The sequence below is a fragment of the Phaenicophaeus curvirostris genome, chromosome 7 (genome assembly GCF_032191515.1).
Source record: "Phaenicophaeus curvirostris isolate KB17595 chromosome 7, BPBGC_Pcur_1.0, whole genome shotgun sequence".
Lineage (NCBI taxonomy): Eukaryota > Metazoa > Chordata > Aves > Cuculiformes > Cuculidae > Phaenicophaeus > Phaenicophaeus curvirostris.
Window position 1 is genome coordinate 4,625,028 of NC_091398.1, and position 17,052 is coordinate 4,642,079.

The following is a 17,052-nucleotide window of genomic DNA, read 5'->3' on the forward strand; positions in this document are numbered from 1 at the left end:
ACAAATTTGAATTTCACATGGCCGAAGAAATTTCTTAAGGATGGGAAAATGTTTCTTCCCCCAAGGAAAAGCTATTTATTAACGTCTTACTGTAGAATGCCTCCCCTCGATTCAGAAGCAGAAACACTAGAGGTGCTGAGAGAAGAGATGTTAGAAATAAATTCGCTTTTGTCCTAACATGCCCATTAAGTATAGAGGACTATAAAAGCAGAACTCATATTGTCTCAGTACAACTAGAGCTCCAGAACAAGCACGTGGGCACATAGAAAGTTGACCCACAGTACTCTGCAAGGCACAGGTCAGAGACGGGGCAGCAGGGCAGCATTCCTGTGGGAGCTGTTTGAAATCATCCTCTCATGCTGATTGACCGTGTTGGCACCCTTTCTGCCATTTCAGCACCTATTTTCTCTTGCATCCTCAGACAGCCAAAGCTTGTTCAGGCATACTTTCTTCCGAAGTCTGCTCCTTGATAAGAGAGCAAGCACTCCACCAGGGCAGTTTTAAATGTTCCATCTCAATTTGAAGACCCAAGATGACTACTTCGCTCAATTTTTACCTAGCTAGGCTTACCAGTTTCTACGGATGCTCTACCAACCAATTCATTTTCTTGATCATTTGCCCCCTTAAGAACACTGAGATCAGTTCTTCAAGGCCAGGAAAGCAGTTTTTAAGATGGTCTGTCTTACTTGGTTGTCCACACACACAAGGTCTTTTAATTACTTCCTCATCCTTGCTTCCCACAAGTCCAATTCATTTTTTAGTGATATAACTGCATTGATTTCACAGTACCAGAATGGAAAGTCAGGCCAGTTGTACATTCATCTGCAGTGTTTTACTTAAATAACTGTGGCACAATTTCCTCAGTGCTTGCCTTCTGCTCCTCTCTCAGAACAGAAGCCAGTCTTCAGTTCCTGACATGTGTCGGGCTCCTGGTCTTCACTCATAAAGAGGGCACATTGCGTATGTTCCACATTAGACAGCCACGAATCCTTTAAGACTCATTTATCACAGCCAGTGAGCTCTGCTCTTTCGTTTCATGCTCTGCCTCACCCATCTGAGCTGGAATACGTTATTGCCAAAGCTTTGCACTATAGGAGAAACCCCTGGTTTGTCGATTGTCTGTCCACTGCTAGGTCAGCTTCAAAGGATGTTATTTGTTATTAACGTATATCCCTGCTACTCATCACAACAGCTTGCCTGGCAGTGCTGACTCCCACTCAGATCAAGTGTCTTTTCATACCTGCCATGTCATCCTATCTCGTTGGCTCCTCTCCAACACCTACCCACCTCCCCAGTTTATCTGGCTGTCTAGGTCTGAGCCAGCTTCGCTTTCCCAGTGATGGAAGCAATCAAGCCACAGCACATTTTGCATCAGCAACGTCCATTTCCTCCATGTAAATAAACCCTTTTCCACGTACCTTAATTTTGAAGAGACAGTTGAATGAACAGCTTTCCCTTTTTCTCATTCCTTTCTTCACCTGGGCTGTCGAAGGTGGGTAGCAGGACTCTCTCTGGGAGAAGCAGTTCCTGTTCCTTTTACTTTCTTGTAGTAAAAGTATTTGGAAAAGAAAATGAAAAAAATACGAAGGACAAATACAACAGAACTTCTATTCGTGAGCTGTTTTACAAAGTTACGTCTGTACTTCAGCCTTAGGGCTTTTTGTGCAGCTCATAAACTAGTGTCAGCAGATATATTGATAACTGTATGGTGCTCTGACAGGTAGCTGTGCAAACATTTACTCGGGGTTTGGCTGGGTTTTGTAGACTAGAGCATATTCCATAGCCCTGTTGCTATCAGCCTCTGAGCCAGCCGGTTTAGAGCTACCTGGCCTACGTCCACTCCAGCTTCATGACTCTAGACTCAAGTGTAGATGTGGTCTGTAGCAATTCACTGAGAGATAATAATCTCCTACTTCTGGTCTTGCTCAAGTGGGCACATTCTTCCCAGTTTAAACTGTTCTTACATCATCTGGTGAAAGATACGCTGATAGTAAATTCACAGTTACGTGTAGCTGGTCAAACGCTCCCTCAAGACTCAGTCGAGAGTGGTTCAGAGGAGGAACTGAACACAGGACAGGTTTAGAAATGGCAAAGAGAAGCTCTGTCTCCGCTGCTGGATGGGCCACCCAGCTCTCCACGTGGTCCTTGTCCCATGCTCGCCCTCAGCTGCCTTCTTGCCTCACTGCTTTACCTCATTACACTGGGAAACAATTAACCTGAGGTGGGAGGGAGGGAAAAGATTAAAGGGTTTATTTTCCACTTCTTAAGAACTAGTTTCACTGTAGCGTGTTGAATGCCGGAGCCTGTGCAGGAGGAAAGAGGGACCACACAACCAGCAGATAAGGTGGAGGGGGAACTGCCTCTTCCCAGCACCAATGAACAATTCACCTGGTGAACCCTCTCACATCATTTCACCTGTCCTCTAAAGGAACTTGTCTTTCTGCATTGGTTGCAGACCAGCCTCACTAAAGCTGGAGATATCGCTGTGCCCCTCAGAGTTGCCTGTGCTTGAATATGGATTCTGTCACTTCCCAAAGGAGACAGGATGGGAGGCCTTCTGCCCTCCCAGCAAGGCATAATCAGCATTCACAACTGCTTTTGCTCAAGGAAGTACTGTTTCAGTCCCTTGCTTCTGCTCCCAAATTGCTTTCCATTATCCCTTTTCTTCTCACAGATCTTCAGCAGGAAACACGGGGAAACATTTCTAAATGAAACAGCCCCTCCCTAGCTTCCCCTGGTGAGCATCTAGTGAAGAATTTGAGCAGATTGTCCTCTGTGCATGATGCAGTGTGCATGCCAAGTGTGCTACAGCAGTATACAAAGACGTGGAAGAGTCACATCGACACTCACTGGCTCATCCCTTTGGTAGGACCCCCTCCTACCAGTACCTCTGGGCAGTACCTCTGGTGTGAACTTCTCAGAGAAGCCATTCTTTGAGCAATGAAGCAAAAGTTGAGTGGGAAACTGCCTCAGGGAAGTGGATCTTGTTTCTAGATCTCAATCTGAGAAGCAAGCCTCGTGGGTCCTCCTCTGGTTTCCAAATGAGCTCTGAGAAAGCAGCACCACACCTGGCTGTTCTGAGGTTCATTTAACACGAGTAAGGCGTACTAATATGGTGATACTAAGATACTGGTGAAATCCAAAGAAATAGTGTTAAGATTAGCCGTGCCATACTTTAGCAGATGCTAGTGAAGATTTTAAGCACTTGATTTCCACGGAAACGGACCATAGAGTGGTTTGAGTTGTAAGAGACCTTAAAGATCATCCAGCTCCAACTCCCTGCCACGGTGAAGGTAGCATCTTGGGGTTGAAGGGAATGTTTAGGATTATATATTCAGGAAGAGAGCATGGGCAGCCACCTTTCAAAAGCACGCTGCTGCTCTTGTTTCCTCCTGAATAATTTCTCACTGGTGGCCTTGACCAATTCCTTTTGCATAGTGCGAGTCACACACCACAGATGCAGGGAAGGCAGTAAATTGGTTTCCTGAACGGGGCCTCTGTGCTTACTTTGGACAGGGTGCAATCCCTGCTGCGTACTTTCTGAAACCAAATTTGCTTGGCACTTATTAGTGATTTTTGGAACCTGGTTGAAGCATAGAAAAACACCAAATAACAGATCTAAAATGTACGTTAGCCAAACTTTTGATAGAAGGATTTTTGTCTTTGTGGGAGACCTCTGGAGTTAGAATTTGGAGCACAGTAGAAAATGCATTACCAGCACAAGAAGAATATTGCTCAATTAGTCTGACATGTGCTGATTTAAGAACAATTTCTCTACATTCTGAAGATGGAAGGCCAGAACAGAGCAGTACAGGTTTTTCTCACGCAAGCCAATAGTCCTGGGCTTTTGTTCACATATGCTGCCACCTATATGCCAGACAGTCACCAACCTTAAAGAGTAAACTTCACCGTATTGCAAAAACAGATTATGTTTTCTCCTCTTTTCCATTCTTAAATCTGACATACACCATCAGACAATACGATTACTGCTTCCCAAGTATGTATACACTGTTCTAGAATTACAAAAAAAACCCTAAAGTTAATTTAAAAGTTATTTTTTAAAATACTCTTCTCTACACTCACAAGGTAGTAATAGGTCATAAAACACTGGAAACATCTTAAGTTTATCAGCCATTGCAAATCAAAAAATGCTAAGTTTCAGACCACCCACACAGATGGTATTTTTCATGCTTCTGTATTTGCATACCAGAAAGGCTTTCATTTTTCTCTCTCAAAGCACACATGTAAAATCAATCACAGAGCAAAAATTACTGTAAGACTTTAAACTGACTAAGAAGTCCTTCTGGCCAAGGTTATCAAATCCTGGGAAACTTGGGGAGCTACAATTTTTATTACAGCATTTGGGGGGGATTGTTTATTCTTTTGTTGTTGTTGTGCCTCAAGGGAAGTGGATTTCCTAAAGGAACATGACCAGCTGCGACAAAATACCAGGAAGCCTCTGACCAAGCCGTGCATATAAAAATTAAAGTGAATAAATTAAAAACAATACTGGCTAATTAAAAAGTACCAATGGGAAGTCCAAACATTTGAAAATTCAATTAAAAAATCTCTGGCACCCTTCTGACATGCATAAAGGTGGCGTTTGCAGAACAGCAGCTTTCTCACCTGTCTCATTGAGATCCCAGGATCCCACGCTGGAAGGGTTGTTTTTGTACATTGCAATGTTGTTAATTAATGCTGAAACACCAACAATAGTCCATTGTGTGCATCCAGGCACTTTTTTTATGAGCACAAGGTTTTTTCCTGGCTTCCTGCAAATTAAGACTTAAACTCGGATTCACCATCAATCTGGCATTCTAGTTTATATTAAGTTACTTTGAATTCATACCTTTTTGTTTTCTCCTCTTGTCATTTCCAGAGCTCACCTTCTCACTTACCAGCAAAGAGTATTTCACAGATGTATATTAAGGAAACAGATGCCCTGCAAAAAAAGGTCCGGGAGATACGTGAGGAGGTATTCAACAAAGACAAGCTGAGAGAAACAGAAGGGATCTACATCAAGGAAACTCTCCAGCATCAGATCAGCCAATGGCTCATCGAGTGCCGGTGAGCAGAGATAAACACTTGCCCCTCAATAAGCCCTTTTGCCCCTAGAAGCCTCATTTCTCAGTTCCCAAAAACTGCAAAATCCATCTTACAGTCATGATCCCAGTTCCAGCAGCAGAACTAGTCCTGCACCATTAGCAGAGCTAAGCTCCTGAACAGCAGGACTCCTCACTGGGGAAACCAAAATAGCGCCTCACTCCTTGCACAGTCTAGCAGGGATCAGGGGGGCACCTTGAAAGACTGGCTGCAGAATCAGGTCCACAGACATTGAAGCGGGGACACGTTCAGATTGCAGGTTAACCTGGGCTCCAGGTCAGTAATTATATGAAGCATACTTAAAGTGTAGGAGTACTGACTCGTTTTCCTGTCTGAATACATAAGGTTTAAGAGAGAGAACGCAGTCTTCCTTGAGACACAAGTATAATTATTTGCTATAGCAAATCATATCACGTCACTGGTACTGCAAGCCCGGTGCCTGCTGCTGGCATTAACCAGCAGTCGGTATGAATCTGAAATACTTTCATACTTGAGGACTGACCTTCAAGACACTCCTCCAAATGTAACTTCACTTAAGTAGTGCTGCTGATCTCAGTGAAACTTCACGTCTCAGTAGAGTTAAGCACATACTTACACATTTTTAATCTGTGTGCTGACACCTATAGTTCTCTCAGGAAGTTTACTTTCAGGCGAGGAAGTTTTCAGCTTAGCATTTTTAATGCAGCAATTCTATAAAGCCTATTACCAAAGAATATAAGCTGCTTTTACGATATAGGTAATTTTTCCAGGATTTACCCTATCCAGTAAGTACAAGTAAACTGGGAAGCAGCGCTCCAAAGTTTCAGGATTTAGCAGCAAGGTTTCAGCTGCTCTGCATAAACACTTCCAGTGTGTTTGCTGTTTGCGTCTTGAGCTGCTTGGTGATGTTACAGGGCTCATATTTGTCTTGTGGACTCGTGTCATGTCCATTAATCATTCAGCATTTTTCCAGGGTACCGGACCTGCCTTCAGCATGCAATTTCTAGTTGCAAACACAAATACATTCTGATGAAATCCTGCTCTATTTCTTCCTTGACCGCTTTAATGAGGTTTTGGTGGCTATAGGGCAGAGTAGTGTTTGTCAAAAAAAAAGCAAACAAAAATAACACTCTTACAGGTCTGCTACAATACATTTCTCTCTTGTGCTTTTGCCTCTAGTAGACGCTCAAGAAAGTGGTATATTTTTACCTTATCTACCACTCCTTTAGAGAGAACTGATGGTTTCTCAAACCTCAGTTATTACAAAGCACTTCCCTGTTCCCTAAATCAACCCTGTTCCTAAGGCCAGGTCTGTACACTTCTTGAGCTGCCATTTCCTGCCGCTCCCCACAACTCCCAGCATGTTCTAAGGCACAGCAAGATCCTATTTCCTTTGCTTCATATTACTCATCTAATAGTAATTCTCTAACATAGGTCAATCGTGTCCAATTAACTTGACTCTAGAGCTTGAGGAGAACTAACTGAAATACCATGTGAACCAACGACAATGTTTCTATAGGAGATTAGCAGAGAACAGCCAATCTCCCAGAGAATAAGGCTGAGCCATAAACCTCTTTAAAAGACAGTTATGAGACATTATTAAAAGTTAAAGCCATTCCGTGGAGACACTTAACAGCACAGAAAACCAAGAGCCTAACCAATCCAAAGGATCATTTGGAGGGAGTCAAAGTCATCATTCGATCAAGGGAGGTGGAGAGGAATGGCTGAAAGAACAGTTCATAAAAACCTTTGCTACCTAATGTATAAGCGACCTCAATCTCACATATCTATAAAGTACCCTGAAGATGTAAGGTGAAGTGTAAATGCTGAGCTTTCTTATTCAGGAGCCCTTACAAGTGAAATGGGATCTCAATGCTGCATTTATATTCCAGTTGTGCCCAGGGGCCCAACTTCAGTTGAAACTTCAAGGCTGTAGGCAGACACGGTTAGTGTCCCAGCATACAAGTATGTGATTAAACAAGTTATAAGGAGTTCTCAGCTAACCTTTAAGTTACCTGGTCTGTCTGGCCAGGTTCAGTAGTCTTGAATCACATCTGAACTTCAAAATTAACAAAGATTGAAACAGATGTTTGAATATAAGCACCCCGTTAACTGATGTTGTACAGCTACATGGATATGCTTTTCCCAAGCAAATGATTATGGAATTATTAGTCCCATCTCAGTCCCAAGGGGACTAAGATAAAACCACACACATAGTTAATCAATAACACTGCTGCTTTTGGTTGGGTTTGTTGCTCGGCTGCTGACGAGAGACTAAGAAAACAGCCCCGCTCCAACTGTAGCATAATCACAGCGAGCTGCTGCTTAACCGCCCATCTGAAACATTCTGATATTAAAATAATTAACCAAAAAGTGTTTTTAAGCCAATTCAGACCATTTAGGTAGAGCAGAGTTGAAATGCTGCGTGTGCAGTTACGTGGTGTGCCCGAGCGTGAGACAGCTCACGCTGAGGGGCAGTGACAGGCTTGGTGCAGACAGAATGTTGTGTCTGATCATACTCCCTCCCCTTACTCTCTTCTTCCAAATTAACTGCCCAGCACCGCTTCTAAACATCAGTAAGGCACATTTCAGCTAAGAGGGCTACAAAGATGATCAGAGGGCTGGAGCACCTCCCAGACAAAGACAGGCTGAGAGTTAAGATTGTTCAGCCTGGATAAGAGAAGGCTCTGAGGAGACCTTATAGCAACCTTCCAGTACGTGAAGGGGCCACAAGGAAGCTGGGGAGGGACTGTTTTACAAAGGCTTGTAGTGATAGGGCTAGGGGCAATGACTGTAAACTGGAGAGGAGCAGATTTAGACTAACAGAAGGAGAAATTTCTTCACAGTGAGGGCGGGGAGGTCCTGGCCCAGGCTGCCCAGAGAAGCTGTGGCTGCCCCATCCCTGGAGGTGTTCAAGGCCAGGTTGGATGGGCCTTTGAGCAACCTGATCTAGTGGGAGGTGTCCCTGCCTATCATAAGAGGGCTGGAAATAGATGATCTTTAAGGTCCCTTCCAACCCAAAGCATTCTATGATTCTGTGATTTCATTGGTAAAATCTACTCCGGTAGTTTAGCAAAGCCATAGATAAAATCCTAACCCCAGTGAAGCTGGTGGGAGAGCTGCTATGAGCTTCAGCAAAGACTAGACATCACCCAGTATTTTAGCTTATTTGATTTTGGCTACGGGCTAGACAACACCCGATACTTCAGTTGATTTGAATCTGGCTAAACTATGCAGTGATTTAGAGAACTGAGGGGTCAGTGAGCTGCCTTCCATCTGAGTCTTCACAGGGGGGGTCTCCCTTTAAGTGACCAAAATAATTTTCCCTGAAGACATATTCACTTACATCCAAAACAGGTTAAAAAAAGAAATGAAAATCAGCAAATTTCTACAGATGGGGAGCATGTGTGTCACACAGAGCCAAGGTTTCCATGTGGTGCATGCCAGAGACACTGCAGACCAAGCAGGAGTTGTGTCCTGCTTCTTCCCAGCCTGTTGAACTGCAACCATATCTGAAGTGTCAAGGTTTGCATTAATTATTACCTGCCGGGATATACTTTGACTCTCCACTAAGCCAGTCTACCAGATCAACGGCTAAATGTAGCTTATAAATTATTCTTTAACTATGCTTTTTGACAGAGTTTACCATTTTCCATAGTCTATTAAATAAACAGATAGCTAAAGGGGAACAAAGATTCTTTTGAATAAATTTTCTCTATACACTAAAAAAAATAAACCCAAACTTCCATATTTTATCCTTCAATTGGAAAAGGATGTGCTGGGAAATACAATTAGCAGGTTATTGTCTTTCAGCACAGCTGCTATTAGATTACAAAAGCAACGAGCACATATTGAATTTCTCCACTTGTAAGAACTGCTGTAAATATTGACCACTTTCTTTGCACAAGGGAACAGGCGCAACTTCAGTCATTTCAAAACCCAAGATAGCTTCTTGTGAAGGTAGGTTCTAAAAATGCTAAGTAAAGCAAAACCCAAAGGAACAGATTAAACAAAAACATTCCAGTTGCTTACAGCAATCCCACTACAGAGAAGACAAAATATTTTTGCTATAACACTGCATTTCACAGCCTTACCATCCATCACTCTGTTTATATGTATTGGCTTCCATGGAGCTGTACTTACTCAGCCTGCAAATAATTCACATACAGCTTTCTAGATTTCTGTTTGGCTGTATCCCTACACACCATAGAAGAGGGCCATGAAGATGATCAGAGGGGCTGGAGCTCTTCCCGTATGAGGGCAGGCTGAGGAAGTTTGGGTTGTTCAGCCTGGAGAAGAGAAGGCTCCAGGGAGACTTCAGGGCAGCTTCCAGTACTGAAAGGGGCCCCAGGAAAGCTGGGGAGGGGCTCTTGATCAGTTAATACAGGGCTAGGGTGAGGGGGAAAGGTTTTTCAGCTGAAAGAGGGGAGAACGAAATAGATCTTAGGAAAAAATGTTTTCTCTGAGGGTGGGGAGGCACTGGGTTACCCATAGCAGTGGTGGCTGCTCCATCCCTGGAAGCGTTCAAGGCCAGGTTGGATGGGGCTTGGAGCAAACTGATCCAGTGGGAGGTGTCGCTGCCCATGGCAGAGAGGTTGGGACTGGATGGGCTTTAAAGTCCCTTCCAACCCAAACCATTCAATCATTCTATGAATAGAATTTTATTTTCTTAATGCCTTTCTACAAAAGCATCAGGCAGTACACCCACAGGCCTCTCTTTTTGCAGGGTACCAATATGACTCATAAAGCAGGAGTATAAATGTTCCAAAATTAACAGTTGCCATGATTGCATACATCCCAGTCTGAATTTTACTTACTTGACTCCCACAGATTCCATCCATTACATTAATAACAGTTTCACATTAAGATATAGCAATTACATAGCCGAGGTTGTAGTTTCAATTTCTTGTGCTATTCCAGAAATGTTTTTCTCTAATTTCACAGTTAGGGTTTTGCATTGCACATGAAAAAAACATCATCATCTCTACTCTTTACCTGCTGTATATACCAACAGTTCTCAGATGATCAATCTTCCTCGGAGTCATCCCTAAAATAAATAAAAAAAGCAGTAGAGAGAAGAGGGAAGAAGGATCCTCTTATTATATTGAAAAATATAGTGGTATCTTTGTCTAAGAGTCGTCTTCTCTGACAGAAATCAATACAAAGGATGAGAAATCAAGATGAGGTTTTTATTACCAGAGATCGCCTCAAGAATCACAGGGGAGAGCCTCACATACAGGCTTTGCTGTAATGTGTCTCATGCCCTCTAGCTGTAACAAATTACGCTGTGAATTTCTTGGAGGATTTATACGCCGCTGCTCAGTGCTCCGGGGAGCATTTCATCAGCGGCATTGCTGACCTAATAATAGGGGATCTAAGTAATAGCAACTTTTATGTATGTTATGTGTTATTCCCACAGATTTGGGGATTGGTTTTCTAGAGGAAGGAGGAGGCAAGGGGTAAATGTGCTTTCATAATAGGTTTACACTTTACTGATTAACTTCGAATGATCTTCTTGCTCTGCCTGCTGACTTGAGTACTGTCAGAAAAAGAATTGGCCAAGCTTCATGGTGAGTGAATGAGACCTCTTCTGAAACAAGGGGTTCCTGTGCTTTATTTATTCATTTGGAACATTCCTGACAGCCAGCCCAGGCTTTGATGCAGGGGAAAGGAGAAAGAAATAGGAAGCAATTCTGTGATATTTCCCTTTTTCACAAGGCTGTTTTGTTGAGTTGAGTTGACTGCCAACACGCCTGTTCACAAGGCTCCCTAGGTAGCAGGGGGTAGGGAAGGCAGAGGCAGGAGGAAGATGAATAGAGAGAGAGGTTTTGCACTGAGACTCCACATAGTAGGGAAAGTATTCATTTGTATCAGGCACTGCCCGTATCACATTTCACACTCTGTTCACACTGGTTTTTTGTGATGTTAAAATTAACACGTCTGAAAAGCTGCCAGGCAGTCCATCACAAACAGAAGTCTTGCCAAGAGGACAGAGACAGATGAGACCTCAGCAGTACCAAGCAGTGGAACATCCTCCCTGTGCCACCTCACCTCTGCTTTGGGGGAATTGTTGCTCCAAGCCCATCCAGACCCGTTGTTGCTTTTCAATCCTGTCTGGTTTGTCGTACATGCCCTCACAGCCTGCCAGAAGTGCTTTCCAAAGCAACCAGGGAGCATAGATTAGGGTCTCTACACAGTATGGCAACAGTTCTTAATTACCAGATCTAGTGCAACAAGCCTCCATGGCAGACAGTTCTCCTTATGAGCAAGCTCCAGTCTGGAAATCCTCAGATCACAACCAGAGACACCACCAGCTCTTTAATCACGGTCCTCTTTTCATACAATGCCCCATTATGCTGAAAAATGCATTCCCTTCTTCTCTGACACCCTTAAAAAGGCATTTCTCTTGTAGGAACCACCCCAGCAAGGGCATTTCTCCTTTAGGAACCTACCAAGAACCACCTCTCTTGTGCCTAGTACTTCATATTCAGAACAGACAGGAGTTAGTGCCCACACAAGCCATTTATTGATGGGCAATGAACCACTCTTTCACCTAATCTATATTGCCATTACTTTTTTCCCCCTGTCGTTATTAAACGATCATCACACACTCACAAGCCACCTATATGCAACATTCCACTCTGGAGCAAAAATTAGCAGCCAGAAGAAGCTGTGAGCTCTGTGTAAAAATCAGGATATTCTGCAAATGGGGGTAAAGAAGTGGATGCCTACTAGTTCCATAAGGATGAGCTGAACTTAATTAAGAAGAGGTCTATATCCGCACCAGAGGTTTCTCCTGTCCTTAACTGTTAACTGGAATTGAACGTAACTTCTCCTACGCCTCTTGTACTCTGTACACCAGGAGCCTACACAAGCCAAGTTCTCTAGGAAATAGCACAAAAAGGGTAGAAGCTCCTTCTGAATCACTCTGCAGTCAGAGTTGGGCATCTTCTCCAAGTCCTCTTGTTTTCCTCAGGAGAGTGAAGTGAACTTCTAAATCACGGAAATGAAGCTCTGAAAGAGGGTGGAGTGGGCTTGAGTGTCCTCCTCTGCCCAAATACTTTGTTTTCCTGTGAAACTACAGAAAGGTTAGCAGAGGAGATGTCTGCTTTCTCCATAAATAGCGTCACCTCTGTTTTCTGACAGGTCTAACAGCTTCAGATTTTGCAAGGTAACCTCCATATGAGAAGTTAGTGGTGGTACAAAGTGCTCTCCAAACACCTTTCTCTCATGCCAAAAGGCCATTCTACAGGAACAGCTTAAATTGAACATCAGTCTTCCTGAACAGGGCTCAGCCCGCTCAGAGATGTTTGACTGTACCTTGTGTAGACAGTCAAAGCCAGCTTCAGAAACCAACAGGAACACCACAACCGTGATGCCACAGAGCTCTGGCAGCAAAACCTGCATAAATATTCTGGCAGCTAGACCATGCTGAGCTCCTCCCTGCGAGCAGCTGTGCTGCTGAGTCTGAGCCGGTTAGTTTAAAGTACATCTGTGGGAACTAAAATCCTGCCTTTAGGCTCCCGGGTGAGACAACCTCTAAGACTGATTAATGAACATAATTAGGAGCTGTAAACATTAATGGATAATGTTCAAGTCTTTCCTAACACATTCTCAAAGCTTCCACTGAGTAGTTATCCATTGACTAATTTTGGCAGACATCTTTAGTGCTGGAGGGAGTAAGGGAATGGAATGCAAATGCATCACTGACTTACCAGAGGAATACCAGAGCAAACAGCCCACCAGGTTGCTTTGAACAGAGGGAAAATACATTATCATAAACGAGAAGATTGTTTGTGTATAGCAGGGAGGAGCAGAGCCCACAGTTCTGCAACCTGTTTTCTCATTGATTGAGACTGTCTAGCTTCAGCAGCCATCTAAAAAAGCAAAACCTTCAATCCTTCTTCCTTCCTTATGGAAACACCACATTGTCATCTTAAAAAGTGTGAACCCCTCTAATTCCAAAGGGGGGACAACTGTTATTAAGTCCATCTGTAGTTAATCTGCTTTATTGGGTCTCCATGGATTTACAGGAGGCAGGGGACACCTCTGGAAGCTTCTGTGCAGTGGTGGAAGTTGCTAAAAATTTACGAGTGTGCTGACATTAATGGAGGCGGCTTTGTGGCTTTTGCGGGGATCAGCCGGAAGCCCCTGCATTCATATATTTCTTGTACTTGGTGAAATGCAGATAAATCTTGGTGGTGGCTATCCAAAAGAGTACAGCCAGTTGAACCCTGGTGTCACACCTCCAGAGAGGCATTGATAACATCACTACTTCTGCTTTCTAAGTCACTGCAAACCCTGAAATATGTTGCCTTTCCAGTTTTGTATGGTGCCTTAAATTTACACTTCAATTTGATTGGTGCCTCAATACAGTGATTAAAACCAAATGCAAAGGACTGCTACTGATCCTTGATCTTGCTCATTCAACTATCAAGTGTGAAATAATTAAGGAACAAAATGAAGATTCTTAAACTATCACAGGTGCAAATCAAGCTTCCCAATCTATTCTCAACATAACAAGACAACTTTTTGAGCCATGATTTATGGTTTAGAGTAGTGGACAGGTATGGTTGGACTCTATCTTAAGGACTATCTCAAAAGATCTTTTCCAACCAAACGATTCTAAGATTGCAGCACCAAGTGCACCAACACTGCACATAAGCGCATCTTCGCCAGTCTTCCAAACACTACTATTCCCTTCTGGATAGGCATTCAGATACCTTAAATCACAAAGTCATTAGTGATCTTCCCTGAATGATCTCTCCTTTCCCTGACAGTTTGCTTACTGATGACATTACTGAAAAGAGGGTCAGGTCCCGGTATTATTAAATGGAACTAAATCTTTGTTCTAAGCAAACTCCCACCAACTTCCAGGAAGATTCATTGATTCAGACACTGTTGTTTCAGAACAAGTTTATGAATATCAGGACTTTTACAAGGGTGTCAGACAGGCAGAAGCACATACTCTTGCTCACCAAGGAAGCGCAAGGTCAGGGAAAAACTATTCCAGTGCTGCAGCACTTTGGGCTTTTCTGCTGAAAAGCTCAATTGTAGGGTTTTTGCCCATCATGGGACTTCTCCTCAGCATCTTATAGGAAGGCACAGAACTTCAAGCATCTACAAGCACATATTCATCCCTTTATCAGGTATGATTTGCATCGCACACCCCTTGCCATGCTTGCATATAAATTACGCATTAGTCACATTAAAAGCTCATTCAGATGTGAATAGTCATACTTAGCAAGGCCATAATGAGCATGGTTTTTCAGAGCAGCCTCTCCTCTTCCACTTTTCTCCTCAACTTGCTTGCTTCTAAATTGCTTTGCGCAGAAAGACTTGACCTTTTTCCCACTCCATTCCCATCCCAGTTTCTGTCTCTGCAGTTTAACTGTAAAGCTCCAAACACTCCGGTGACTGTAGATAAAAAGCAGAGGTGTCCATAGCCTACTGGCTCAGCCCATGGGCGTAGGATTTTTGCAGGGACAAAGACATTTCTGTTCCAAAGGGTAAGACAAAACTCTTTATACTACGTCTTGGAAGAAAAAGGAGAGATCCAATTAGAGATTACCATTTACATAGCATAAAAAAAAAAATACGTGTTTAACTAGTCTCCTCCTCAGAAAAACCTGAAGCATTTGAGACAGTATCTTCAGACCTAAGTATTGTAAATTGAATGCTCAACATCTATACTTTCAGTCTAAATGGTTAATAGCTTGACAAATCTGTGATCAGCTGAGAAAGGGCTTTGTAATGGATAGTGTCAGGCAGCAGCACTGGGGAAGTGCTAAAACCAGAAGTGGAAAATTAGTACAGCTGTTCTGGCACTGTCAGTCCCTGGCCAGTGCACTGCAGAGTTCGCAGCTGTTCATGCAAGACAAGAACCAAGATAAGGTTAATCAGCAGAGGTTACAATTGCAAGAGGGACGAGGGCAGTCAGATACTTGAGCACATACGAAAGCACCATCCCCCATGAAGCCATAGAACACTGACTGATGAGAGAAAATGGGTCTTGCACTGCCTTCTCTGCCAGTGCTGCCAATGACTGGGCTTTCTGAGCCTCATCTTCCCTACATAACTTCTCCAGATATTTTATAGGGACCCATAGCCTCCCCATTACAGGTCCAAAACCACATAGAGGACCAAAACCACTGTCTAAGTACAAGGACAAGTTGTTCTGTCCTATCCTATGGTAACAACTCTCCTAGGAGGAAAGGCTAAGAGAATTGAGGTTGTTCAACCTGGAGAAGAGAAGGCTCCAGGGTGACCTTAAAGCAGCTCCCAGTACTTTAAGGGGGCCTGTAAACTGGGAACAAACTTTTTAGCAGGACCTGTTGCAACAGGACAAGGGGCAATGATTTTGAACTAAAAGAGGGGGAGATTTAGACACGATATAACAGAAGAAACTTTTTACACCAAGGGTGGTGAAGCACTGGCCCAGGTTGCCCAGCAAGGTGGTAGAAGCCCCATAGAAACACTCAAGGCCAGGTTGGGTGGTGTTCTGAGTAACCTACTCTGGTTGAAGATGTTCCTGGTTACTGCAGGGGAGTTGGACTGGATGGGTATTAAGGGTCCCTTCCAACCCAAAGCACTCGGATTCTACCCTGCTGGTCACTTCTAGCCCTGTTCTTACAGACACGGCACCCCTCCTGAGCACTACTCTGTAGGATGAATTCCTGCCTTCGTTTGCTTCCTGCTCTTTGATTTGTAGCACTACAGAAGTAGCGCAGACCGCTACAACAAATTTAGGTTACATTCCCATTTCTTCCTTCTTCAAATGGCTTAAATGATCCACAGATACCCACAGACCATTGACCTTGAGTCTAAGTCTCCCGCTTAGTATTAAAGCTCCTAAAAATATTCACTCCTTTATATGTCCAGAAGTCTGGAATCAGCTAAATTAAATAGCATTACTCCGAGTTGGTCCCACTTGCAAACAAGAAATAAATCTTATAAGTAGTTATTTTCCTAAAGTACTCATAACCATCTATAGTAATACTTCAGAATTAAAAGTCTGAAAATACTAAGTGTTACCAACATAATACAACAAGCCCCCCCACTGCTATTCTCAAGGACACTTCCCAAATATTACATTTATTTGTTGTCATAGATACTCACACAGACACAAACATAAGTTGCATTCAGGGACTCGCAACTTGCCAGCAGCCTATTAGAATACAGTGCTACAAGTTTTAAAGACTGGATTGGGCTTTTTCTGGAAATGCTGCAGTGGTGTGCCCTGTTCAAGGGATATGTTAGGCTGCAGTTCTTTATTCCTTTCTCAAGCAGAGTCCTAAAGCAGCAGATGGGATTGCTGAAAGAAGAAACAGACAAATGGAGTGTTTAAGACTGATAACTGGGGCCTGACTTTCACCTTCGAGCTGGTTTCTGTTCCTGTAATCCAGCTAGATACCTGCTATGCAGAAGGCCAGCTCTACCATCTCATTTATTCTTGGTTTGACCAGCATAGCAGTCTTAAGCGATGAGAACGGAAGAAGGGAATGAATCCCAAGGGAAAGAGGAAGAGACCCAGCCAGCTACTTTTTCACTCCACTGCGATAAAGGTATCTTCTCCAGCCAGTTAATACAGAGCAGGTGGAAGAACCAATTTTCCCACTTGCCTATTTCCAACAAGCAAAGCAAATGAAGATCTACTGGGATATAGAAACAAGAAACAGGCAGAGGAAAAAAAAAAAGAATCAGGAGTCCCACTGTTGCCTGGTAGGCAGACAGAGAGGCACTGAAGAACCAGTGGCTGGCAGAGGAGAGGTGTTTGAGGGATATTCTGGGAAGAGAAAGACTAAGGAAAAGCTTAGAAATAAGAATAAAAATGAACACAAAGCACAGAGCACTGGCTCCCAAGTGACCGCTCTTGCTCCACAAAACAGCTTCTTTGGAGAAGCAAGCAGAAGAGGTAAAGACATTTTCAGCCTTGGTACTGTAGAACGCAAAGAAGAAAGGAAGCAAGTG

General features: G+C 43.3%; 2 protein-coding genes across 2 annotated transcripts in view; one reads left to right on the plus strand and one right to left on the minus strand.

Annotated features, from left to right (window-relative positions):
- ACKR3 (atypical chemokine receptor 3) overlaps nucleotides 1-17,052 on the minus strand; it is a 198,762-nt gene that overhangs the window by 73,935 nt on the left and 107,775 nt on the right. The window lies entirely within an intron of this gene.
- The window catches only part of IQCA1 (IQ motif containing with AAA domain 1), a 150,315-nt gene that overhangs the window by 68,288 nt on the left and 64,975 nt on the right, over nucleotides 1-17,052 (plus strand). The window contains exon 7 of the mRNA XM_069860495.1: nucleotides 4,880-5,067. Coding sequence (XP_069716596.1) covers nucleotides 4,880-5,067 — 188 coding nt within the window. The remainder of the gene's footprint in view (nucleotides 1-4,879; nucleotides 5,068-17,052) is intronic.